This window comes from Macaca thibetana, chromosome 7, assembly GCF_024542745.1.
Source record: "Macaca thibetana thibetana isolate TM-01 chromosome 7, ASM2454274v1, whole genome shotgun sequence".
In the NCBI taxonomy this organism is placed as follows: Eukaryota; Metazoa; Chordata; class Mammalia; order Primates; family Cercopithecidae; genus Macaca; species Macaca thibetana.
Window position 1 is genome coordinate 78023387 of NC_065584.1, and position 25864 is coordinate 78049250.

The 25864-nt window shown below is 36.4% G+C and overlaps 1 protein-coding gene across 4 annotated transcripts in view; it reads left to right on the plus strand.

Annotated features, from left to right (window-relative positions):
* The window catches only part of PRKD1 (protein kinase D1), a 372587-nt gene that overhangs the window by 190279 nt on the left and 156444 nt on the right, over window positions 1-25864 (plus strand). For 3 of the 4 annotated variants that reach the window (XM_050798342.1, XM_050798343.1, XM_050798345.1), the window contains exon 2: window positions 23525-23663. In XM_050798342.1, coding sequence (XP_050654299.1) covers window positions 23525-23663 — 139 coding nt within the window. Of the gene's footprint in view, window positions 1-6767; window positions 7213-23524; window positions 23664-25864 lie in introns of those variants that run through there. The other variant, XM_050798344.1, reaches the window with a different exon arrangement.

The following is a 25864-nucleotide window of genomic DNA, read 5'->3' on the forward strand; positions in this document are numbered from 1 at the left end:
CTGTGGGTGGAGAGAACACTCCAAAATGTTGGTAGGAAATGAGTCACTGGAAGAGTGACCCCTGTGTGCCGTCCCCAGCACAGACACACACACATACTACAGACATATCTGGCATGTATTCCAACCTGAATAGGCTGCAAAACTTCTATCCTGGAAGACGGAGCACAACCCATAGCCTGGTCCTTGCCTGTCTCTGTAACAACCTGTTTCCCACCCCTCCTTTTTTCCCTACTTCTTTCATGCTTTTTTGAAGAATGGGACTAAAGACTAGCACATAACATGGCATGAACCAGCTAGCTGAAGAGTGGGAGAAGCGATAGTGTAGTAGGTCTAAGATAACGGGAGAATGAAGTCCTTCTGTTGTGCAAAAGCTTATTCCCTCTCCTTAATTACAGAGGGGTTACATATATGTAATGGAAAGTTTGAAAAATGCAGAAAAGCATAAAAGATAATATAATCTTTATTATCCCACTCCCACATATAATCCCACTCCTACATATACTTACAGTTAGCATTTTTGATTTCAAGTCTTTTATCTATGAGTGCATTTGTTTTTTAATAAAATTTGAACTCCAAAATCTAAATAATTTTATAATTTTATTTTTACTTACTGGAATCTCATAACAAAACAATATTAAGGATTTCGTTTTTCACCACTCTCTCATTTACTCATTCCTTCAGAATATTTTAATTGAAAACTTAATGTGTAATAGCCACTGGATTTTGAAGATGGCATAGTACATTAAGATGATTCATCTTTATTTCTTTAATTTTACTTACAGTTAGCATTTTTTATTTCAAGTCTTTTATCTATGAGTGCATTTGTTTTTTAATAAAATTTGAAATCCAAAATCTGTATAATTTTATAATTTTATTTTTACTTACTGGAATCTCATGACGAAACAATATTAAGGATTTCGTTTTTCACCACTCTCTCATTTACTCATTCCTTCAGAATATTTTAATTGAAAACTTAATGTGTAATAGGCACTGGATTTTGAAGATGGCATAGTACATTAAGATGATTCATCTTTATTTCTTTTTTTCTATTGATGGCTATATTTATTCAATTGTCACGTATTTACTGAATACCTATTATGTGCTTGGCATGTCCTAGGTGCTAAGGATACAGCAGTGAATGTTGTAGACAAGATCCCTGCTTCCTGGAAGCTTACATGGTGGGAAATGGTAGACAGGGGCTTCAAGTTAACATAGTTACATGCCCAGAAGAGCTGAGGGCCTATGTGAGATCTTATCCCATCAGATGTCCATCTTCTTAATATCTGTCAAAAATTTTGGTCGTTGATAGCTCTCTCCACTCCCACGTTCAGTGGTGATACGGTGTAATTTACTGTTGTTTCAGTCACGGAAATGATGAAAGGTTAATGTGTATGCTTCATCTGCCAACTTGAACCAGAAGGCTTCTTGGCTTATGTGATTTGAAAAGACTTTCACCAATCAGATAAATACATTCATATTTCTTTCTAATTTATTTATTTAGCTATTTATATTTAATTCATTTAGCATGCATTTTGGTTGGTTGTAGACATTAAATTTTTTTCCCCAAATATTTTGAAATCCCAAACCGTAGCATATCACATACATTCAATAAATTATAGCTGTGAATCAGAATATTTTCTATTGGGAAAATATTGCAAATAATAATTCTTTAGTGAGATCGCACAGTGCTCACAGACATGTTACAAAAAGTATGTCGAGTATCAAGTGCATTTGGGTATTTATTTAAGAAAACTGTAAAGCTTTTGGCCGGGCGTGGTGGCTCACATCTGTAATCCCAGCACTTTGGGAGGCGGAGGTGGGAGGATCACTTGAGGTCAGGAGTTTGAGACCAGCCTGGCTAACCTGATGAAATCCCATCTCTACTAAAAATTCCAAAATTAGCTGGCGTGGTGGTGGGCTCCTGTAATCCCAGCTACTCAGGAGGTGGAGGCATGAGAATCGCTTGAGCCCAGGAGGCAGAGGTTGCAGTAAGCCAAGATTGTGCCACTGCACTCCAGCCTGGACAATGGAGCGAGACTGGGCTCTCAAAATAAATAAATAAATAAATAAAGTAAAAAATGGAAAAATTTTAAATTTTTTGACATTTCTATCTTGCTTATTTTAGTTGGCATAGTGATTCCGAAGCTCATCCACATTGTAGTGTGTAGATCAGTACTTTATTTCTTATTATAGCTGAATAATATTACATTGTATGTATATACCATAATTTGCTTACCCATTTATTTGCTGATGGACATTTAGGCTCTTTCTACCTTTTGCCTATTGTGAATAGTGCTGCTGTGAACATGTATTTACAAGTATTTGTTTGAGTGCCTCTTTTTAGTTCTTTTGAGTATATACCTAGGAGTGGAATTGCTGGGTCATATGGTAATAATATGTTTAACTTTTTAAGAAACCAACAAATGGTTTTTCATAATGGTTGGAAGTAGTTTACTCTTCTATCAGCAATGTACAGGCGGTCCAATTTCTTTACATCCTAACACTTGTTCCTTTCCCCTTTTTGTTTTTATTATTGTTAGAGCCATCCTAGCACTGTTACTGGGTACCTCATTTAAAAAAATTTAATTTTTAATGTTATGGGTACATGGGAGGTTTATATATTTATGTGGTACATGTGATGTTTTGATACAGGCATTTAGTGTGTAATTATCACATTTGGGTAATTGGGGTATACATTACCTCAAGCATATATCATTTCTTTGGGTTAGGAACATTCTAAGGATTTTTAATTTTTTGATGTAACCTTTTGAAGCTACTTACATTGAAATTACTTACAGTATATTGCCAATAGAATCTTGTAGAATAAAATCAGGAAATTATTCCAGAGAAGTAGTGAAATATAATCACAGATGCTTAAAATATGTCAATTTACAAATTAATAAGATATATTAATATTTGTTAGCTCTGAGTAATATTTGTTTGCATTCCAGTCTTATTCTCCAAATCAATAAACTGAATCATTTCATCGCTGAGAAAGGTAGTTATATTCTAATGTTGGTATCAAAATAGTCTGCTTTTAGTAGGTTCATAATGAACAGAATTGGGAAGGGATGATGAAAATATGCTAGCTACTTATTGAGCATTCATTTGATGACTGTTTATTGACTGCTCTGAGCCTGGGTACTAGGGATACAGTAATGAACCAAAGCACACACAGTTGCTCCCCAAATGAGCTCACATGTTGATGAGTAGAGAGATTATATATATATGTGTAAATTTTTTGACATTTCTATCTTGCTTATTTTACTTGGCGTAGTATTTCTGAAGCTCATCCACATTGTAGTGTGTAGATCAGTACTTTATTTCTTATTATAGCTGGATAATATTACATTGTATGTATATACCATAATTTGCTTATCCATTTATTTGCTGATGGACATTTAGGCTCTTTCTACCTTTTGCCTATTGTGAATAGTGCTGCTATGAACATGTGTTTACAAGTATTTTGTGTGTGTGTGTGTGTGTGTGTATAATTAGATAAATAATAGAAGGATATTTAAACAGAAACCTGAATCAGATGACAGTGTGTACCAGTGGACTTTTATGTGGAAGAATGTTCCAAGCCAAGCTAACAGTAAGAACAGAGGCCATGAAGCCAGGTGCTTGGTGGTTGAAGGTTCTAGAGAAGAGTGACTGAGGGGATCGTGGCAGGTGATAGCAGATAAATTAGCAAGGTGAACCAAGTCAAGTTGGTGTGGTTATCTATTGATATTAGGAATAAGTGCATTCAGTTTTTCCCTGCTTAACTAAAGTTTTCTAGAGGGGTAAGATGAAGATACTCTGATAAGGCAAAGAAGGAAATTCCCACAGTGGCACCAAAAATGAGAATTAGGCCCTCAGAGACCTGGAGGTTCCACACTGGGGAAGTGTGCTGCTTTAGTGTGAGTAGTCTCCCAAAGTCATCGTAAACATTTGAGTGCTCGAATGTGTCTGAGCTGTAACCTCTGCAGGAAAGGAAATCCTGATTTCTAAAAATAAATACTGCTTTTATTTTAAGAGTCAAAGGGGAACAGGCCGTCCCAGTAAATACAGGTCGTTGAAATGTTTTAATTGTGGAATTGGAATAGGAAGAGAGATAATCTCTTCAAACCTATAGATAGTTAGATACCATTTTCTTAAAATGTCTCCAGATACAGGGAGCCTAAAACTTCCATTGATAAATCATGAGTCTGTTTTCAGTGTTGCTTGGGTTGGTAATGTTTTAAAAAATGGACTGGGTACAGGTGGCTCACACCTGTATCCAAGTGCTTTGGGAGGCCAAGGCAGCAGGATCACTTGAGGCCAGGTGTTTGAGACCAGCCTGGGCAACATAGTGAGACCCCCCCTGTCTCTACAAAAAAAAAAAAAATAAAAATAATAATAATAATAATTGGTTGGGCGTGGCAGCATGTGCCTGCAGTCCTAGCTACTCAGGAGGCTGAGGCAGGAGGATTGCTTTAGTGCAGGAGTTCAAGGTTGCAGTGAGCTATGATTGCACCATTGCACTCCAGCCTGGGGGATGCAGCAAGATGCTGTCTCAAAAATAATAACAATAATTAACTAATTCCTTTAATACTTTGTGAGATAAAAGAGCTCACGTTATGACTTATTCATTCATTTATTGATTCAACAATATATACTGAGCATGTACAGTGTACCAGACACTGTTCTAGTCTCTTGGGATACAACAGTGACTAGATGGAAAAAGTCCTCACTCTAATGGAGACAGAATTCTTTTTTAAAAAGTTAGATATATCATACAAGTATAGGTAGTCATGACTTATCAGATTAAAAGGAAGCAGGACAACAGAAATGAGTAAGAGGAACTGTTATTTTCCTTGTGGATGGTCAGGGAAAGCCTCTCTAAGGAGGTGACACTTGAGCAAAATGAGGATTTAGAGGAAAAGCATATTGCAATCCTAGGGTGGTGGAGGAGTCACAGGCACAAAGGCCCTGAGGTAGAATTGTTTATTTGAAAAACAGTAATAAGGCCAGAGTGGAGGAAGAGAGGTAGAAGAAGATGTGGCGGTGATGTAATAGTTTGGATGAGAGCCTATGAGCTCTGGTTGACTTTGGGATGATTCTGTGTGTGAAGGGAAGCCATTAGAAGGCTTTGATCTGACACATGTTTAGATGAATGACTCCATGCTGGGCACAGTGGCTATGCCTGTAATCCCAGCAGTTTGAGAGGCCAAGGCAAGTGGATCACCTGAGGCTAGGAGTTCAAGACCAGCTTGGCAACATGGTGAAAGCTCGTCTCTACTAAAAATACAAAAAAAATCAGCTGGGTGTGGTGGCAGGCACCTGTAATCCCAACTACTCAGGAGGCTGAAGCAGGAGAATCACTTGGACCTGGGAGGTGGAGGCTACAATGAGCTGAGATCACGGCATTGCACCCCAGCCTGGGCAAAAAGAGCAAAACTCTGTCTTAAAAAAAAAAAAAAAAAAAGAATGACTCCAATTCCTCTATGTAGAGTAGATTGTTGGGGGCAAGAGAAGGGGCAGGTGGCTTGTGCAGTTAATTGCGGTTTTGGAGAGGTCATGGCTTGGACTAGGGAGACAGTAGTAGAGATGGTGACAAACTTTGGATTTGGAGTATATTGTACTTTTAATATACAGGCAACAAGATCTGGTGACAGATTAGATATGTGAGAGAGAAAAAGAAAATTCAAAGATAAATCCAGGGTTTCTAACTGAACAACTGGATGGTTGTGACATTTCTTGAGATGGGGAGCAGCAAAGAGGGCCACTGGGGACTGATAATTAAGAGTTCTTTTCTGAACATGTTAATATGTGATACCTTGTAGATATATCTCAGCAGAGATGGTGTATCAGTTAGATAGATGAGTCCGTGTTTTAAGGGGAGGCTCATTGGTAGAGTTAGAAATTTGTGTCACCCGAGTATAAACGATATTTAAAGTCTGGAGACTGGATGAGATCCTCTAAGAGCGTGATGATAAATAGAGAAAGTCAACTTTCTGAAGAGTGAGTCCTGAACACTCCAGCACCTATCTAGAGATTGGAAAGAAGAGGGTTCAGTAAAAGTGACTAAAAAGTGATAGCCAGTCAAGTGGGAGGAAAGACAAAAGAATACACTATTCTGGAATCAAGAGAAGAAAGTGTGTTGTTTGAAAGAAGGAGTGATCCACTGGGTCACATGCTGCTGAAATGTCTGTGAGGAACTGAGAATTACCCGTAGAAGCTGGCAATGTGAAAGGCATTGATTGGCAGTTTAAAGAGAGAGATTTGAGAGTAGAGGTTGGGCAGACAGCCTGCCTGGAGTCGACTCAAGGGAGCGTGCATGCAGGGAACTCAGATCCTTCTTGTAAGGAGTATTTCTATAAATGGGGTGGAATCTGAAGTGCAATATATCTTGAATGTTTTGTCTGCAATCTGAATTTTGATTGTTGTGTTTGAAGTTTTGTGAGGCAAGATGTTCTGTTTCCTAACATGTTCTTGTCTCCACTAGTGAATTTTATGTCCTACGAATTTAGAGTGAGACATCAAAAATTTTTTTGGTTCTCTTCTTGGTTCTCTGTGTTCAAACTAGCTTTCTCTCTCTCTCTCTCTCCCCCCATATATATATATGTATTTATATATGTATATATCCATATATGTATATATATGTAATACATATATATGTGTATATGTAATACATATATATGTGTATATATGTATATTTATATAGGTATATGTATATATATCTCCATATATGTTTTATATATCTATAAAATACCATGTTTAATTCAAATGTTTCAGCTTTAATTTTTATATATACCCTTTCTCTCCCTTCCAGTGAAAAGGCATGTGAATTAGTGCAGTGACTGAATCTAGATGAAATGACACACTCATGCAGCCAGCCTCTTCTTCACTCCTGGTTTCTTCTAGAATATGATAAAGATTTTTGAGAACTTCCAGTTACCAGCCTATTCACAAGCCTAGATTTCTCAGGTATCTCGGGTGTAAACTAGATTTCTCTCAAGAAAAGTTTGTTCTGCCCTCTTTTAAAGGCAAAGAAATTTCTCTCAAAATATCTTGCTTAAAACATTTCTCTCTCTGACTCCTTTATAGTCTCGTGATTATAAGCAAATTGGATTACAGAAGTATAAAGGGAGCAGGATGAAGAAGGTCAAGATGTTAGCTTTTTGGGGATTGACTGTGACAGTCCCATGAAACTCAAGAATTTTAGGCATATCTCAGACCTTCATGTGGGTAAGGGCTCTTTGTATTGTTTACTACTGTGTTCCCAGTTACCCAGTAAAATGAAGATACAAACTTGTACTGAGTAACTTATGTGACAAGGTATTTATCTGGCTCTACGTAGGTAAGCTGCCATTGTTTCTCTAACAAAATTGAAGTTATTTCATATTAGCATGGATATATATTGATCAATTATATGCATGAAAAATGAAAGGAATTAACTATTTTATGCATAGTCACAGTATAACATTTTACCTTGATACTCATTTTTTACTGTATCCTAAAGCAAAGAACATGAACATGTATAGGTTTTTTTTTCTCAATATCTCATTTTTTATTTCAACCTTTCATGGGGTCAAGTGTAACTTGCTATTTTTCACTGTTCTTTAGATTTAGTCTTTGTAAATTATATCTGCCTTTAAGAGAGACAGTAACAGACCATTAGTCAGATTTGCTGGAAGTATGATACATTTCTCTATGACCTACTAACCTGAATCAAGATCCCAGGCATCACATATTCATAGAACCTTTGCAGATACCCTTTTAATACAAGCATAGAAAGGCCTTTGTAGGTGGGCAAAATCTGCTACTGGCTGTCAGTTCAGCTGAGGACATCTGGCCACTTGGGAGTGAACGGAAAGACCAAAATAATAAACGTCACTTATGTTGGGGTGGCAGGTGGTTTTATTGTGTTTGGCTCTCCCTTCCTCTCCTACATACTACGACATTTTTTTTCTAGAAGCCGTATAGCATTTTACAAGGGGAGAAGAAATTCTTTCCTATCTCAAGGAACATCAAAGTAAATGAGAGAAATTGTTTTCATTTTGATCCTTTAAATCAGATGCACTGCCCACTTATCAGTACAAAGAAGAAAGAAATACACCACCTCCTTGGGGATTTGACTTTGGGAAATGAGATTTTTATCCTTGGAACCAAAGGATCATTTGTAGCACAGTCAGAACAATGGAATTCCACTGAATCAATGCCAGCATCCAAATCTATGGCCCTTGTTTGATTCTGGTACAATACATGGAATTAATGTAAAAATGTCATAATATTAATAAAATAAAGGGAGTTTTTTAAAAAAATCAATTTTTCATTACATATAGGTTAATTTTGATGAAAAGATATACAGATATAACGAATATATGTGTTAGTAAAATTAACAAAATGGAAGTTCAGAAAACCTTTGTTTTTAGCCTTAGGTTTTAGGACTTAGGTAGAGCCAACTGGAAATCCTGTGGAGCTGTATTGCAGTCATAGAAGCCAAGCAGAAATAGCAGACCACCGAGTGTACCTGATGTATGTGGCTGTGTCGTTCCTCATGTGACGTTTTTAACTAGAACAGAGTGGCCTAGAAGAACTTCTCAAGGTCATGGCTACTTATAATAACAACAACGAACATATATAAAGCATTTACTATGAGTCTGGGTCAATAGTAATTACTTTACCTATGTTTGTTCATCTAATCTCTGCGTGGTCCTGGGAGGCAATCAATGAAGAAATAAGTATACCAACAAGTAGAAGTATATATGCAAGTATATACACATGACATATGTCATATATGTATCCATAAATGTGTAAAATATAGAAATATGATTGAGAGGCAAGTTTATAAACAGGAATTACGATAATATTCATGGTGAACTTAGTCATTTTTTAATTTTTATTTTAGGTTCCAGGGTACATGTGCAGATTTATTACATAGGTAAACTCGTGTTATGAAGGTTTGTTGTACAGACAATTTTATCACCCAGGTACTAAGCCTAGTACCTAATCGTTATTTTTTTCCTGCTCCTCTACCTCCTTCTACCCTCCACCCTCAATTAGGCCCCAATAATGTCTGTTGTTCCTTTCTTTGTGTCTCTAAGTTCTCATCATTTAGCTCCCACTTATAAGTGAGATGTGGTGTTTGGTTTTCTGTTCCTGTTAGTTTGCTAAGGATAATGGCCTGCAGCTCCATCCATGGTCCTGCAAAAGACATGATCTCGTTCTTTTTAATGACTCATCATATTCTGTGATGTATATATACCACATTTTAAAAAATCCAGTCTGTCATTGATGGTCATTTAGGTTGATTCCATGTTTTTGCTATTGTGAATAGTGCTGCAATGAACATTCATGTGCATGTGTCTTTATATGGTTGAATGTTTTGTAGTCCCCTGGGCATATACCCAGTAATGGGATTGCTGGGTCAAATAGTAGAATTGAAGATAGTGGGGAACAGCTGCTACAAAGCTCATTAAATCGTTTACTTTAGTTTTATTCAAAATCCAAAAGCCTGGGTCCAGGATTTTCTGGCAAAGAAAAGTGCTCAGGGGATTTCAGTTCTGAATCACTGTTTGTTGGACATTTGGCCATTCTTTCTGTATTTCGTTTGCAAGAGAAGCAGAACTGGGAGGAAAGATCAAGGAGTAAGATTCAAGAGACTAGCTCTTAGCTGTTATTCTGGCACTACCTAGTCCTGCCACCTTGAACATATTCCTTAGTATGTTCTGGACATCAACTTACTCATCTCTAAAATGAGTGTTTCTTCTCTAAAGTTAATGATTCTTAACTTTTGGTTAAACTTTTTTAGTTGCTGTCATAGCCTTCATTTTGTTCAGTATATGCGTCCATTATTTTTAATTTGTTAAAGTAATAAACATTTAGCCTTTATGAAATATAAAAAGTCTTTCTTATGCTATAGTGACAGTTTTATTCAGAGTGAGACAAAGAGTGTGAAGTGTGAAGTACATTTTTTTCATTTCCAAGCTGCACATCCACACGCCTAATTACTGTTGTGTGAATAATTTCATAGTGTCTACTAAGACTTCTAATAGCTATCACTAACTAGTAATCTGTCAAGGTATAATGCAAGATAATATGTTTTTACACAACAATAGTGAGGCTCTCATTAATTATTACCTCCTGTAATTGCTTGATATGAACGTTTATTTTAAAACTTAAAAATTATATACAACAAAATAATGATTTAAACTACCGCCAGGAAGTCTATACACAGAAGTTGCTGCATTAGAGTTAATGATTTATTAAGTCATATCTTCCTGCTTTTATCTTTTTAATAGATGACATGTTATTCAAATTAAAATAAAAGGTTTTTGCCAACTATTAAGTATCTCACTGAGTCACATCTGCTATCTGTTGCCTGAAAGAGAAACCTATAATTTATTATACTTCTTTAGCAATACTTGATACAAAACATCAATATATTTATATGCCCAAGGAAGGAGGATTTACAGTCTAGCTTTATTCCCCAAAGGTTAAAGGAGTTCAAGTTATACGTGTATTTCTATATCTTGTAGTACAACAAACTTTAGAATCTCATAGCTAAAATCTGCCATTTCATATTCAAAACTTTAGTTTCAAAAGATTCCAGGCAGACCTTTCTTTAATTAGATATATTCCTTTTTGTCTTAGATACCTTTTCCCATTTATTTTATTTTATTTTTTCTATAATGCAAATAGAGGGGGTAAAGTTAAGGTCCATATTTAAAATTATGAAGGAAAACAGTTTTTAAACAATCAGATTTTGAACTTAATAGAAAGGAGAGTGGCTTATGAAAAAGAGATCTAAGCAGAAGATTGTGTATGGGTCAGATTCTAGCTCTGCCTTTAGGAAAACAGAGTGGAGTAAATTAAAGTCTTATCTTGAATGAGAAAAGGATGTTATTTTGTCAATACAGTGAAGAGAGGAAGACTAACTAGAGTGATTTTTGTGTTTCTAAATTTGGACCCTAAAGATTTCTGAAGTTGATAGACACCTGGTGTTAGGCATTCCTTTTCAAAAGAAGCATTGGGGCGGCACGGTGGCTCATGCCTGTACTCCCAGCACTTTGGGAGGCCAAGACTGGCGGATCACTTGAAGCAAGGAGTTTAAGATCAGCCTAGCCAACATGGTGAAACCCTGTCTACTAAAAATACAAAAATTAGCCAGACATGGTGGCACACGCCTGTAATCCCAGCTACTCCAGAAACTGAGGCAGAAGAATCACTCACTGCAACCTGGGAAGTGGAGGTTGCACTGAGCCAACATCACGGCACCACTGCACCTCAGCTTTGGGCAACATCAAGAAAGAAAGAAAGAGGGAAAGAGAAGGAGAGAGAGAGAGAGAGAGAAGAGGGAGGGAGGGAGGGAAGGAGGGAGGCATTGGGTTTGTGGAGCAGTAGGTTAGGTGACTGCAGGTGCTGGTGTGAAACAAAGAACCACAGAAGGAGCATTACAAGGTGTGTGATTTTTCTCAGTTATCTGCATTTGAACAGCGTGCCCATGGCTCAGAAAATAGCAAAGTAAAATGGGTTAAAAAAATAAAAAAAGGTAAAATATTTTAAATAATATTTTATATTTTATGAAAATAGGTATTACAGATTTATCTTCACAAATCAGATTTTCTGCACAGAAACCTCAGTAGTTCAACCAAGAGTCTAAAGTGTAAGTTGCCACTAGGAGAGACAGCAAAGCCCTATCTTCGATGGTGGTTTTTAATTATTGTATGATAGAACATCATTTTCTGCCTACTTTGGCAGGGAGTGGTAGTGCTGGTTGGGAATTGGCATAAGTGGAGGAGGGAGGGGAAAAAGGTGGAAGAAAAAGAGGGAAAAGGAAAGTCTTTTTTCTGGTTTCTGTTTGTTAAGATTACATTCAGAAACTAGACACATAGCTATGTGGTCACAGTGCGGAATTCTTTTTCATTGCTCCTCCTTTTGAGGATATAAAATCACTAAATAAAAGCCTGTACCCCAACTTGAAGACATTTCAGAAATATGTCTCCAAATAATACTGGATTATTCACTTTCTCTTTACTTCCTTTCATTTATACTTTAAAACATGGTTTCTAAGTAGAACTCTAGTGGTAATGCTATTGGTGGGCTTAAAGCATCCCATACATTTTTGTTGTTGCAGCTATATTGCTACATACTTGATAACCACCCAGTTTGGTAAGTATTTGTTGTCTTTTCATTGATATACTTAAATCTCTATGATCTGGTGTTAGATGACTTTTTTAAAAATTGAAAGGGTGATTAAAAAGGGGATGGTTTTATTTCCTGGGCAGAAGTTAATACAAGTTTATGACTGCTATCTTGGTTCTCTCAAATGATCCAGTAGACCTCAGGATCTACCGCTTTCAGAACAACTTTGGACTGTCCCTTACAGCTGAATGCTAGAACCACTCCACCAAGGGAATTAAGAGACATTTTCACCCAATTTTTTAGGCACTCTTGTTAAAACAGTTGATCACACAATGTGTCCTTATCATCTACCTACTCCTGGGACACAACGCTTAAGGAGTGTTTCGGCTATATTAGAAAGTGAAAGTACCTTTTAAATTTCTTTGCTCATTAAGGGGGAGCAGTCATGTCACTAATTATTGTGGAAAGGAAGAGTTCTTGGAAAATGACTTGAGAATCATATTTAATGAGAAGGTTGCAATATTCAGCTGCCTGATGTATTCCATTATTGACCAGAATAATTTAATTTCAGGACTTTTATTGAATTCTCACCTTTTAACAAAAGTAAACTGGTAGAGTATTTTCATTTCCTAATTGGGCCATGTCTCTCTTTCCCTTTTTTTCCACTTGACTGAGTCATGGATTAATTTGTTTCTTGTATTGCTTTCCTTTTGTGATTGGCCCAACTATGGAAAAGCACCCTTTGTTCCTTAGGTTTCCCGTTGGCCAGGTCACATTTCAGCTACTCATTAAAACATGTATTTACTCTACTCTGGAGCACATTGTCTGGCCAACCATGAATTTATAGTGAAATGTAACAGTAAATTGTGCTCTGTGGTCAAAAACGCCAAATGATACACACAGCAGCATAAAGGTTTCCAGCATAGGGTAGAATTAAAGAGCTTAGGACCAGTGCCTGGATTGTTGGCCATATTTTCACAGTGGCCAGTTTTGTTAGATTCAAACTTGGAGAGAGCTTGAAATCACTTGTCTCAGATGTTTGCACTCACAACCACAAAGCCTCTGAGAAACACAGAACTGATCTTGTAATAAGTGCCTGCTGAGTTTCCAAGCCTGTGAGCCTTTCTGAAAGCCTGTTTAGTTTAATGAGGGTTTTCAGATTTCAAAGCTCACACACCTTCACATAAAAACAGATGATTATGACCAAATTAGGGAATGTTGTTCTCTGAGTGTGTTCCCCCAATATGTTCTCTTTTCAGTTGTCAGGCATTGTTTCAGTACACTTTTCGCCTTCCAGACATCATTTTAAAGTACAATTTTGCTAAGTTTTATTGTATATAGTTTTTATTTAGGCAGAATGTTATGTTCAATAAAACAGATGTTTCTCTTAACAGTTAAAGACCAATAGGCATATTTTATCCAATAATAAAAGGAACAATCTAAAAAAATGTAAACCTTCAGCTTCTGCTACCGTGAGAACTGTCCTAAGAGACTAGGCCTCCACGTTCACATGTGTAGCCTACTTCATAGGGTTCTACAACCTGTTTCTGTATGGCTTGAAGGGAAAGAGCCATGTCTATGAAACAGATGGATATAGGAGAGAGAATATTCATACTTTAGTCATTTTGCAGGTTACCTTTATGATCACTTATAACACTATCTTCACTGAAAAATATAGTGTTTAAATGATAACTTTAGTATGTGCAGCATAGTTTGGTGTTATTCTACCTATCTTTTTTAATGTCTTCTCAGCCACCCTTAGAAAGAAACATAATAATAATTAGGATTTGAGGCATTCAAGCCTTACTTGGACACCAAATTATTTATTACATTGTAACCATCGTTTTACAAAGAAGCACCACACAACATGTGAGGTTCAAATGTCAGCAGTACAGAAACAGAGAGAAATGGAATATAGAGTGGTCCTTGAAGAAAGCAAGAGGCATGTGAATGAGACCAGACTGCACTGGAATGGTGCTGAGCTGGTAGAACCCTTGCCTCCTAAGCCTCTTCAGTTTTCCCACCTGACTTTTGCATCACACAAGCAAATTGTGTGATGAATTAGAAATCATCACATTAACACATGAGTTAGAAATCTCTATAAAGAGCAATTATTCAGTTTGCTGTTTTCATCTTTCTCTCCAGCTATTATCTTCTTACACACCCAGCCCAAACACTAAATCCCTTGAATTTTCTCTCTACTCTTTAAATCAGAATTAGCTACGCAAGGTTTGGGAAAAGGTATGGAAAGAGGATGTGTGTCTTAATTACAGTCCTGCATTTTAATAAGTATTTGTTTTCTAATCAGGGACAACCTTATAACTGTTAAAGTTCCACCCAGTGTAGCTCAAACTGGAGCCTGAGAGTTATATGATAATTCATACGTTTTGTATTTTTATTTCATTTTATTGCTTATCCTAAAAATGCACTCTTACCAATTATGGAGATTACCTTTTTCTTTCACTTTTCTTGTAAAATGCAGCTTACATAGAATTAAATAGTCAAAATATTAAGTAGACAGTATTACTATTCTCCGTTTTAAAAGTGCATGAGCAGTAACTGGTTTGGGACATGCCCTCTTGCTCTAAACAAATAGGTAAACAATACAGAATTTATAAAATACTGTTTTAGACATTGGCCAACACACCGTGCAGTAATGTGATCCCTCAGAAAAGGGAAACAAACAAGTAAGTACTGCAAACACCCGAGCTTCCTGCCTCGCAGCAGGACCAGAGTGTAGCATAGAAAGGGAGAACCCAAGCAGAGCCTAATTGTCTCGCTGCTTAAAGATGACAGAGATAAGAGCTCAGGGAGGCCAAGCCAACAGGATTTTGGGGGAATAATAATGGAAAGGTTGGACTTACACAAAGAAAGAGCTCCAGAAATCTGTGTAAGGATCTGGTTTATTATTTGACTGAATACAAATCTGTGTATGCATAGGGTGGAACTCTAAAGCAGGAGAAAGAGCAGTTGTTGGTAATCTGTGAAATGACCTCTTCCTAGGGCTCTCGTAGGGCTGAGAGGCATTTGAGTTTCTATCAAGAAAATAGGAGAAAGTTCACTAAACACTTGGGAGAATATTTAGAGATATTCAAAGAGTCGTTAGTACTAGGAATAAACTATCCCCACAACAAAGACTGCTATAGAGCTGTCCTAACAAAGCTTAAAAATAGGCCTTGAAAGGATAAAACTGATCTGCAATTAACTTAATGTTCTGCCAAGACAAATATCAATATCCATTAAAAGAAGACAACAAAGTCCAACTGCTCATATTAATTTATAATATCTGGCATCTAACTTACACATACAAAAAAGCAGGAGGCTGGACACAGTGGCTCACACCTGTAATCCCAGCACTTTGGGAGGTCAAGGCGGGCGGATCACAAGGTCAGGAGTTTGAGACTAGCTTGAAGAGAACAGCCTGGCCAGTATGGTGAAACCCCTCTCTACTAAAAATACAAAAATTAGCCAGGCGTGTGGCGGGCACCTGTAATTCCAGTTATTCGGGAGGCCGAGGCAGGAGAATTGCTTGAACCTGGGAGGTGGTGGTTGCAGTGAGCCAAGATCGCGCCATTGCACTCCAGCCTGAGCAACAGAGCTAGACTCCGACTCAAAAACAACAACAACAACAACAACAACAAAAGCAGGAAAATATGACTCAAAACCAGAATATAAACAGTTAATGGAAACAGACCAGAAACGGTAAAGGTGATAGACTTGATGGAAAAATAAATCAAGGATTTAAATGAAAACATGAACATACTAAGGAGAGAAATGGAACACATATAAAAGAACCAAGCCGGGCGCGGTGGCAAAGCCTGTAATCCAGACTTTTGGGAGGCTGAGGCGGGCGGATCACAAGGTCAGGAGATCGAGACCACAGTGAAACCCCGTCTCTACTAAAAATACAAAAAATTAGCCGGGCGCGGGGCGGCGGGCGCCTGTAGTCCCAGCTACTCAGGAGGCTGAGGCAGGAGAATGGCGTGAACCCAGGAGGCGGAGCTTGCAGTGAAAGATCGCGCCACTGCACTCCAGCCTGGGCAACAGCGTGAGACTCCGTCTCAAAAAAAAAAAAAAAAAAAAAAAAAAAAAAAAAAAAAAAAAAAAAAAAAAAAAAAAAGAACCAAACACGGCCGGGCGCGGTGGCTCAAGCCTGTAATCCCAGCACTTTGGGAGGCCGAGACGGGCGGATCACGAGGTCAGGAGATCGAGACCATCCTGGCTAACACGGTGAAACCCCGTCTCTACTAAAAAATACAGAAAACTAGCCGGGCGCGGTACGCCTGTAGTCCCAACTACTCGGGAGGCTGAGGCAGGAGAATGGCGTGAACCCGGGAGGCGGAGCTTGCCGTGAGCTGAGATCTGGCCACTGCACTCCAGCCTGGGCGACAGAGCGAGACTCCGTCTCAAAAAAAAAAAAAAAAAAAAAAAAAAAAAAAAAAAAAAAAAAAAAGAACCAAACACAACTTTTAGAACTGAAAAACATAGTTATATGATAAGTTTACTGGGTATATATGATTAGGCTCTGTGTCCCCACCCAAATCTCATCTTGAATTGTGATCCCCATAATCCCCACGTGTCAAGGGATTACTGGGTGGAGGTAATTTAATCATGGGGGCAGTTTCTCCCATGCTGTTCTCATGATAGTGAGTGAGTTCTTATGAGATCTGATGATTTTATAAGGGTTCTTTCCCTTCACTCAGCGCTTCTCCTTCCTGCCACCTTGTGAAGAAGGTGTCTTGCCTTCCCCTTCACCTTTGCCATGATTGTAAATTTCCTGAGGCCTCCCAAGCCATGCTGAACTGAGTCAATTAAACCTCTTTTCTTTAGAAATTAACCAGCCTCAGGTATTTCTTTATAGCAGCGTGAGAACCGACTAACACTATATATTTAAATGGCAGATTAGACATTATAGTAGAAAATATCAGCAAACTGGCTGGGCATGGTGGCTCACGCCTGTAGTCCCAGCACTTTGGGAGGCCAAGGTGGGCAGATCATGAGGCCAGGAGATTGAGACCATCCTGGCTAACATAGTGAAAACCGGTCTCTACTAAAAATACGAAAAATTAGCTGGGCGTGGTGGCAGGCGCCTGTAGTCCCAGCTACTTGGAAAGCTGAGGCAGCAGAATGGCATGAACCTGGGAGACGGAGCTTGCAGTGAGCCAAGATTGCGCCACTGCACTACAGCCTGGGTGACAGAGTGATATTCTGTCTCAAAAAAAAGAAAAGAAAAGAAAATATCAGTGAACGCATAGCAATAGAAATAATCCAAACTGAACCCCCCTTAAAGACAAAAACAATGGTGAAAATTTTCTAAATGTCATGAAATGTATAAATCTATAGATTAAAGCACAGTGAACCTCAACCAAGATAAACTGAAAAAAAAAAAAAAAAAAAAAAAAAAACACTTAAAGGCACATCACTATCAAATTGTTTAAAGTCATTGATGAAGATTAAAACTGTAAACTAATTAGGGAAGAAAAAAACATTGCATACAGGGGAACAGATAACGCACACTTCTCATCAGAAATAATTCAAAGCAGGAGACAAGGGAATTATATTTTAAAGAGCTAAAAACATTAACATACAACTCTATATACAACAAAAATAGCTTTCCAAAAAAAGATGAGATAAAAACTTTCAGAGAGAAAATCTGAGAAAAGTGTTTGCCATCCAGCTTATATGAAATACTAAAGAAAATTCATCAGATTGAAGAAAATGATACCATGTGAAAACCTGGATCTATACAAATCCATAAAGAGTGAGACAGAAATAGTAAAATGAGATACTTTTTTAAGAATTATTTTAAAGGTAATTAATTATTTAAAGCAAAAATACCATTCTATTTTGTTTTTTTTTAACATTTGTGTATGTAAAAGACAGAAAAATAACATAAAGGAAGGAAGAGGAGAAATGAAAATATACAGTTTTAAGGTCATTGTATTGTATGTGAAATAGGATAATTATCCAAGGAAGTACAACTGGGTAATAAACCAGGAGAGAAGATAAAAAGAAGTAAAGTACCAACAAATAATATCAAATAATATAGAAAAGGAAAAAAAGTAACAACAAAAAAACAGATGTAACAAACAGAAAAAAATTGGTAAGATAGTATCCTTAATTGCATATACATTAAAATATAAACGATAGAAACAAGTTAAAAGGTAAAGATTGTTGGCTGGGTGCCATGGCTCATGCCTGTAATCCCAGCACTTTGGGAGGCAAAGGTGAATGGATCACCTGAGGTCAGGAGTTCAAGACCAGCCTGGCCAACATGGTGAAACCCCATCTCTACTAAAAATGCAAAAATTAGCCAGGCGTATTGTGCATGCCTGCAATCCCAGCTGCTCGGGAGGCAGAGGCAGGAGAATCACTTGAACCCAGGAGTTGGAGGATGCTGTGAGCCGAGATTGCACCATTGCAACAGAGTGAGACTTGGGCAACAGAGTGAGACTTGGTCTCAAAAAAAAAAAAAAAAAAGGTAGAGATTGTCAGACTGCACAAAAAGATGAGGGAGACATATATATATATATATATATATATATGTTGTGTACAACAACTTTATAAAGACACAGGGATTAGAAGAATGACAACACAGTGCCATGGAAACATTAATTCTTAGAAGTTTAAAATGGTTATATGTTCATGAAGGACAATAAATAATGCCAGATATAAAGAGGGACACCACATATTATGAAACGGATAAATTATTCAAGAAAATGTACCAAGTTTCATGTTTATACACCTAAGAGCAGAACTTCAGAATACTTAAAGCAAATAATAGAATTGAAAGGAAAAAGAGAAAAAAAAAATCTACAAGTATATGTGAAGACATCAATATTTGTCAATATTTGTCATTAATTTGTAGAACAAACAGAAAATTATTAAGCAAATAGAAAATCTGAAAAACTATCAATCAACTTAATCTAATTGATATTTATAGAACTTGCCACCCAACAACAACAGAATACACATTATTTCCAAATGCACATAGAATATTCACTAAGTTTGACCTCCTGGGCCATAAAACATCTTAGGAAATGTAAAAGTGTCAGATTTATGCAAAATAGGATTTGGACCTTAGCAGAATTAAATGAGGAATTAAGAACATAAAGATATCTGGAAAAATCTCTTGAGTATTTGGAAATTACACAACACTCTTCTGAATAACCCATGGGTTAAAGAGAAATTCACAAGGGAATTTAGACTATATATATTTAAAATTAATTAATTGTTTTAGTTGACAAAACTTATGTATATTTACCATATGCAACATCGTGTTTTGAACTGTGTATACATTGTGGAATGGCTACATCAAAGTAGTTAACATATACATACCTCACATACTTACTTTTTTTGTGGTAAGTATACTTACATTTTTCTACTCTCTTAGTGACTTTCGAAAAATACAATATAGTGTTATTATCTATAGTCACCTCATTATACAATAGATATCTTGAACTTATTCCTCCTAACTTAAATGTTATATCCTTTTACCAACATCACTGACCATTTCTCACCCACCGTTTAGCCCCGGTAACCACTATTCTACTCTCTGCTTTTATGCATTCAGGTTTTTAAGATTCCACATATGGTAGTTGTTTTTATGTGCCTGGCTTATTTCACTTAGCATATTATTCTCCAGGTTTAATCATGTCCCAAATGTTAATATTTCTTTCTGAGGTTGAGTGGTATTCCATTCTGTATCAATACACCACATTTTCTTTATATATTTATTCATTGATGGACACTAAGGTTGATTCCATATCTTGGCTATTGTGAATAATGCTGCAGTGAACATGGGAATGCAGTTTTCTCTTTGAGATCTTCATTTCAATTCTTCCAGATATTCCTTATGGATATCCAGAAGTCAGATTGCTGGATCATATGGTAGTTATATGTTTAGTTGTTTGAAGAACCTCCATACTGTTTTTATAGTAGCTGTACCTATTTACATTCCTCAGAGTGTACAGGGTTCTCTTTTCTCCATATTTTCATCAATACTTGTTATCTGTTCATTTTGTTTTTATAGTAGCCATTTTAACAGGGTTGAGGTAATATTGTGTTTTTAATTTGCACTTCTCTGATTGGTGATGCTGAGCAATTTTTTCATATACCTGTTGTCCATTTGTATATCTTCTTTTGAGAAATGTCTATTTTTTTATATACCTATTGGCTATTAGTACATCTTCTTTTGAGACATGTCTATTCAGATCTTTTGCCTATTTCTTAATTGGATTATTTGTTTTCTTGCCATTGGGTTGTTCCACAGATGATCTCATCACTCTGTTGATTGTTTCCTTTGCTGTGCAGAGGGTTTTTCGTTTGATGTCTTAACATTTGTCTATATTTGCTTTTTTTTTGTTTATGCTTTTGAGGTCATATAAAAAAAATCATTGCCCATACCGATGTCATGGAATTGTTGCCACATCTTCTAGTAATTTTACAGTTTTAGGTCTTATCTTTATGTCTGTAATCTATTTTGAGTTTATTTTTATATATGGTGTGATAGAAAATATTTTGAACTGAAAGAAAATGAGACATAGCTTTATCAAAATTTGTGAAATATTGCTGAAATATTTATTGCATTAAATGGTCATATTAGAACTAAGTCTCAAATGTCTCAAATCAATAATACAAGCTTCCACTATAAGAATCTAGGAAGAAAAGAACAAATTAAAGTTAAGTTAAAGAATGGAAATAATAAAGATAGGAAAAGAAACCCATGAAACTAAGTATAGAAAAATAAGAGAGAAATTCCATGAAACAAAAGCTGGTTCATTACAGCTTTTGAAAAATTGATAAGATTGACAAATTTCTTGCCAGACCAAACAAAAAAGAAAGGATATAAAAATTAATGAAGAGATATCACTACAAACTAGATAGTCATTAAAAGGGTAGTAAGGGAATCACATGAATAACTTTATGCCAATAAATTTGACAACTTGGATGAAATGCATAGTTTTCTGAAAAGAAACAAACTGCCAAAAGTCACTTAAGAGGAAATTGAAGTCTAAAGTGTACTACACAGATATTGAATATGAAGTTTTAAGCCCTCAGCAAAGGAAAATCCAAGCTTACATGGCTGCAGCAGAGAATTCTACCAAATGTTTACGGAAGATATAATACCAAGTCCTTACAAATCTTCCAGAATATGCAAAAAAAAAAAAAAAGAACCTCAATCCATATATTTTGCCCTATTCAAAACTTACCTCAAAGTAGATCATAGACTCAAATGTAAAATTTTAAATAATGCAATTTGTAGAATAAAATATAGGAGAAAATCTGTGTTATATTTGGTTTTGCAAAGATGTATTAGCAAAAGCATGGTCTATAAAGAAATACATGATAGAGTGGGCTTTTTATAAATTCACAACTTTTTGTAGAAATCAACAAAGCATTTCTAAAATGTATATGGAAATTCAGCGGTCGTATATCCAAAACAATTTTGAAAAGGAAAAAACATTGGAAGGCTCTCACTACCTGAATTGCAGGCTTAGGATAAAGCTACAATAATAAATAAAATGTGATGTTATATTTATTAAAGATAGACATATAGCTCAAACATGAATTTATTATATGACCCAATAATGCTGCTTCTGGATATTTACCCACAAGAAACGGAAACATGTACCCACTGAAACACTTGTACATAATATTCATTGCATTTTTATTTGTAATAGCTGCAAACTGGAAAAAAAGACTACAATGTCCATCTGTGAGTGAACAGATAAACAATTATGGTAGATCCATTTAATGAAATACTAATACATAATAAAAGGAGAAAGAACTCAAATGTATGTATGAATCTCAAAAACTTTATAATAAGCAAAAACAGCCAGCCAGAAAAGAGTACATATAACCTATTGTATGATTTCATTTACATGAAATTCTATGCCAGACAAGGTAAACTAGGGTGACAGAAAGTAGATCTGTGCCTGAGGTTAAGATTGTGGGTTGCATAGATTGCAATAAAACTTTTGGGGTTGATGAAAATGTCTCATGGCTTGATTGTGATTTTGGTTATATGGGTAGTTATATTTGTCAAAACTCATAGATTCATCCACTTATATCAATTTATTTCATGTAATTTATTCTTCAATGAAGTTGATTTTTTAAATGGTACATGAGGTATCCATTGTTTTTTAAAGTGGAGATGTTATTTTTATTTTCCCTTTGTTTCCTTGTGCTCTAATAGTATTATTGGAGATATTTCTTAAAAAAAAAAAAAGTGAACTAAGTTTTTATTCTTTTAATTAGCACACTGGAAGCAGTGACATCATTTCAGCTGTTGTGTTTTTTTAGGGAAGTTAACTTTACTAAGTGACATGCAGAAATAGTTTTAAGCCTGGTCATCAGCACTGACTCCTAAGATGTTCTCATTATATTTATTTTTAGTTCATACAAAATGATTCATGTGAATTTAACCCCTAATTCTAAGACTAAGAAAAAGAAAGAGAGGTTTATAATGTATTGTTTTTATCTCCAGAAGGTATTAGATTCTGGACATTCCTCCCCGACAGTAGCTTCTTAAAGTCCACCTATATTGACGTAAGTGTCAGATCTGTCATCAATTCCAGGATAAAGAAAGATAATTTTCTTTTTCCCTGAGTTTGCATCTTTTCCCACTGCATTACAAATGTCAATTTATGGCAGAAATAGCATTCTTCAATAATTGTGTGAAAAAGTCATTACAAGAAAAGGGCCCTTTTCACATAATGAATTAGCCTAGGTTGTTTGCTTTAACAAAAACCCTCCATGCTGTGCAGATGGACCTTCTCTTACACTGCTCATGAGATTGTGGATTGACAGATTGCATGAAAACGGAATGGAATGGAATGCAGTAGGGGCAGCAGAAGGGAGAGTTGGGTTGCCTCCCCTGGTCTCCTGATCAAAGGACCTAGATAATGCTACTGCTCACATACAGAATATGTTTAGATTTATTGAGTCATCTCTTATTTTTGAATATGCCAAAACAGACAGACCCAGTTTTTTGCAAACAAATTGCCATTATTATGTGTAATAGAATTGGAATGAAGCGACTCCCATTTTTTATGTTATTGGATTGCTCTAAATCACGTGAAGGTGTACACCTCTTCCCACCTATATTTCTTAACCACTTTACTGCCAGAACTTATTTTAATCTTATCTCATATTCTCTTGTTTTCTTGCTCTCTAATTAGAAAACCACTTGACCATTCCTGCCCCCATGATCTATGTGATTTCTTTCTTTCTGATTTGGAGTCTTCCCAATATCAACTCTACCATTTATTTATTTTTTAATTAAAAAAATTTTAATGATCTAGATACTTTGAACTTTTCTAATTAGCTTGTATTTGTGCCCTGAAATATTTAAAACAAAATATTTGAAAAGATTTTGACATTTACACTCTCATGGTATTTGTATTTGCAGTTCCCTGAATGTGGTTTCTATGGAATGTATGATAAGATACTGCTTTTTCGTCATGACCCTACCTCTGAAAACATCCTTCAGCTGGTGAAAACGGCCAGTGATATCCAGGAAGGCGATCTTATTGAAGTGGTCTTGTCAGGTAGTATACTTTTATACTTTTTCTTTATCCGTAGATTAGAAGTTGTATTTGAAGAATTCTTGGGCATATGTTTTTAAGACAACATAAAAAGCATATCTCAAACTCAGCTCCAAGAGGAGATGTTGGAGCTCTGTCCACATGAAAAGGGGAAACAAAAGATTTCCCTTTAATTGGCTGTGTCCATACCCAGTACTGCTCCAATCACGTCTCTTGACTTAACGTTTCCTCCCAGCCCTCTCTCAACTTCTGGCAACGTACAGATGGCGTCATTCAGCACCTTGAATCATTTGGACAGCAGCAGAAGCAAACAAGAAACTCACCAACAGTGAAGCTAAATTAGCTGTCAGGGCTGCAAATGTACAGAGTGTGTGGAAGCCAAGAAGTAACACAAGGGCTAAGAAGCCATTGACTTACTAAGGTCAAAAGTCCAGTAGCTGTGACGTAAGCCAAGACCAAGGAGGAAGCCAGAGCCCAGGAGTTAGAGCAGGTCAGGTCATGCCATGTGATGCTAGTTAACTCAGTCCCTGAGAAATGGCTACATTTGCCTCTGCTCACATTTGTATTTCTTGTTTAGGATTTAGCAGTTAGTAATAGGACTGTGCCTATCCAAACAGAAAAAAAAAAGGATGTATTTAACTTTCTTAAAAAGCACCAGAGAACAACAGCTAGAGTGGAGATCCTTGCAATGATACTCAATGCAATGATAATGTGTCCACATTTTTATTGTTAATTTTTGTTAAAAAGATAATAATTATTGAGAAACTTGGATTGACTTGCTGTTTTCTCCTCTCCTGACTTCTTTGCTTACCATCTCTTTGAATAAAGGAAGTCCAGTAGCATTACAGAGCCTCAACTTTATTTCCTCAAGTTCCTCAACTTGTTCAGAGCCCAGTAATTGGATGCACTGATTATAATTCAATTTATCTTTGTTTTATTCACTTTGCTTTGATTCAGTCTAGTTATCTTTTTATCTTTATTGGTTGCCTACTGTTGTGTGAGATCCTGGGATTGCCACAATTTCATTGTGTAGGTGGATCCTATAAAACAACTTTTATGCAAGATAAAAGTAATTATTTTTCTATTGTCTATAGGGTTGCCAGTTGTTAAATAAACAAACTAAAAAAGCAAAAGCTTTGATGGTTTTTTATTAATTTTTTTTGAAGAAGTCACTTGCTTTGTCTGGGTTTTCCTTTTTCCTTTGGCTCTTTTGACATTTGCTTACTGCACCTGACCTCTCAAAACTACAGACTAGACATGTTGTTTTCTAAGTTTCCTGTTTCTGAACACTAAATTAATTATTCAGGGAAATCATGCGCTGGATCAGTTCTTGCCATAATTCATATTAAACTCATAGCTAGGCTGCTTTGTAAATAATGTAATATGTTTTATGAATCCTTTTGCCTTATGTCAATGTCCAGAAATATATGAGGATTTTTAAAATTGCATTTCTAAATATAATGTATTATTCTTTCCATTTTACTTTTGTTATCAAGCACTTTAGAGTAGTAGCAGACAGATTGAATGCAACCTGTGTGTGGGTGTATTTATGTAGGAGAGGACTGCCTATTTGCATATTATCCCAGCGTTAATGAGCCAGACCTGCTGTTCCCTTGTGTTGACCTGATATAGCCCTCTAGAATTCCCTTGCTGCATGAGAACAGCTTTCTGCTTTTCCTCTCCTATCTTTGCAAATTGAGAACTTCATTGTGCATATGCCCCACCTCCCCTGCCATCTACCCTTTATGTTCCATCTCTCCTGTTTTCCTGGCCACAGTTGTTGACAGAGCATTTAAAAGCAGCCCGTTTCCTTACCTGCTTTCCCAGCACCAGATTCCAGAATGGCTCCCTTACTCTTACCAGCTATTTTGCTGGTATTTAAAAGGAGCTATTCTGTAACAGTTTAATTCTACTTTTGAATGACATAGTGCCGTTTTCTCAATGTCATTGACCCTTTAAATTATTCAATTATGTATATCAATTGCACACACACACAATTACGTTTAGATCGCCTGTGCTTTCCCATGACCATCGGCAACAGTGTTCTCCCAGCTCCTCTCCCATTCTATTGCTTAACATTGTGATTTGCTCAATAAGTGTTTATGTTTACAATAGTTTTTTTAAACCATTACACCGCCCTGTATTACAACTCTGTTTCTTACCCATATCTCTTATCTCTTTTCCCTTAGCCTTTTTAGGCCCTG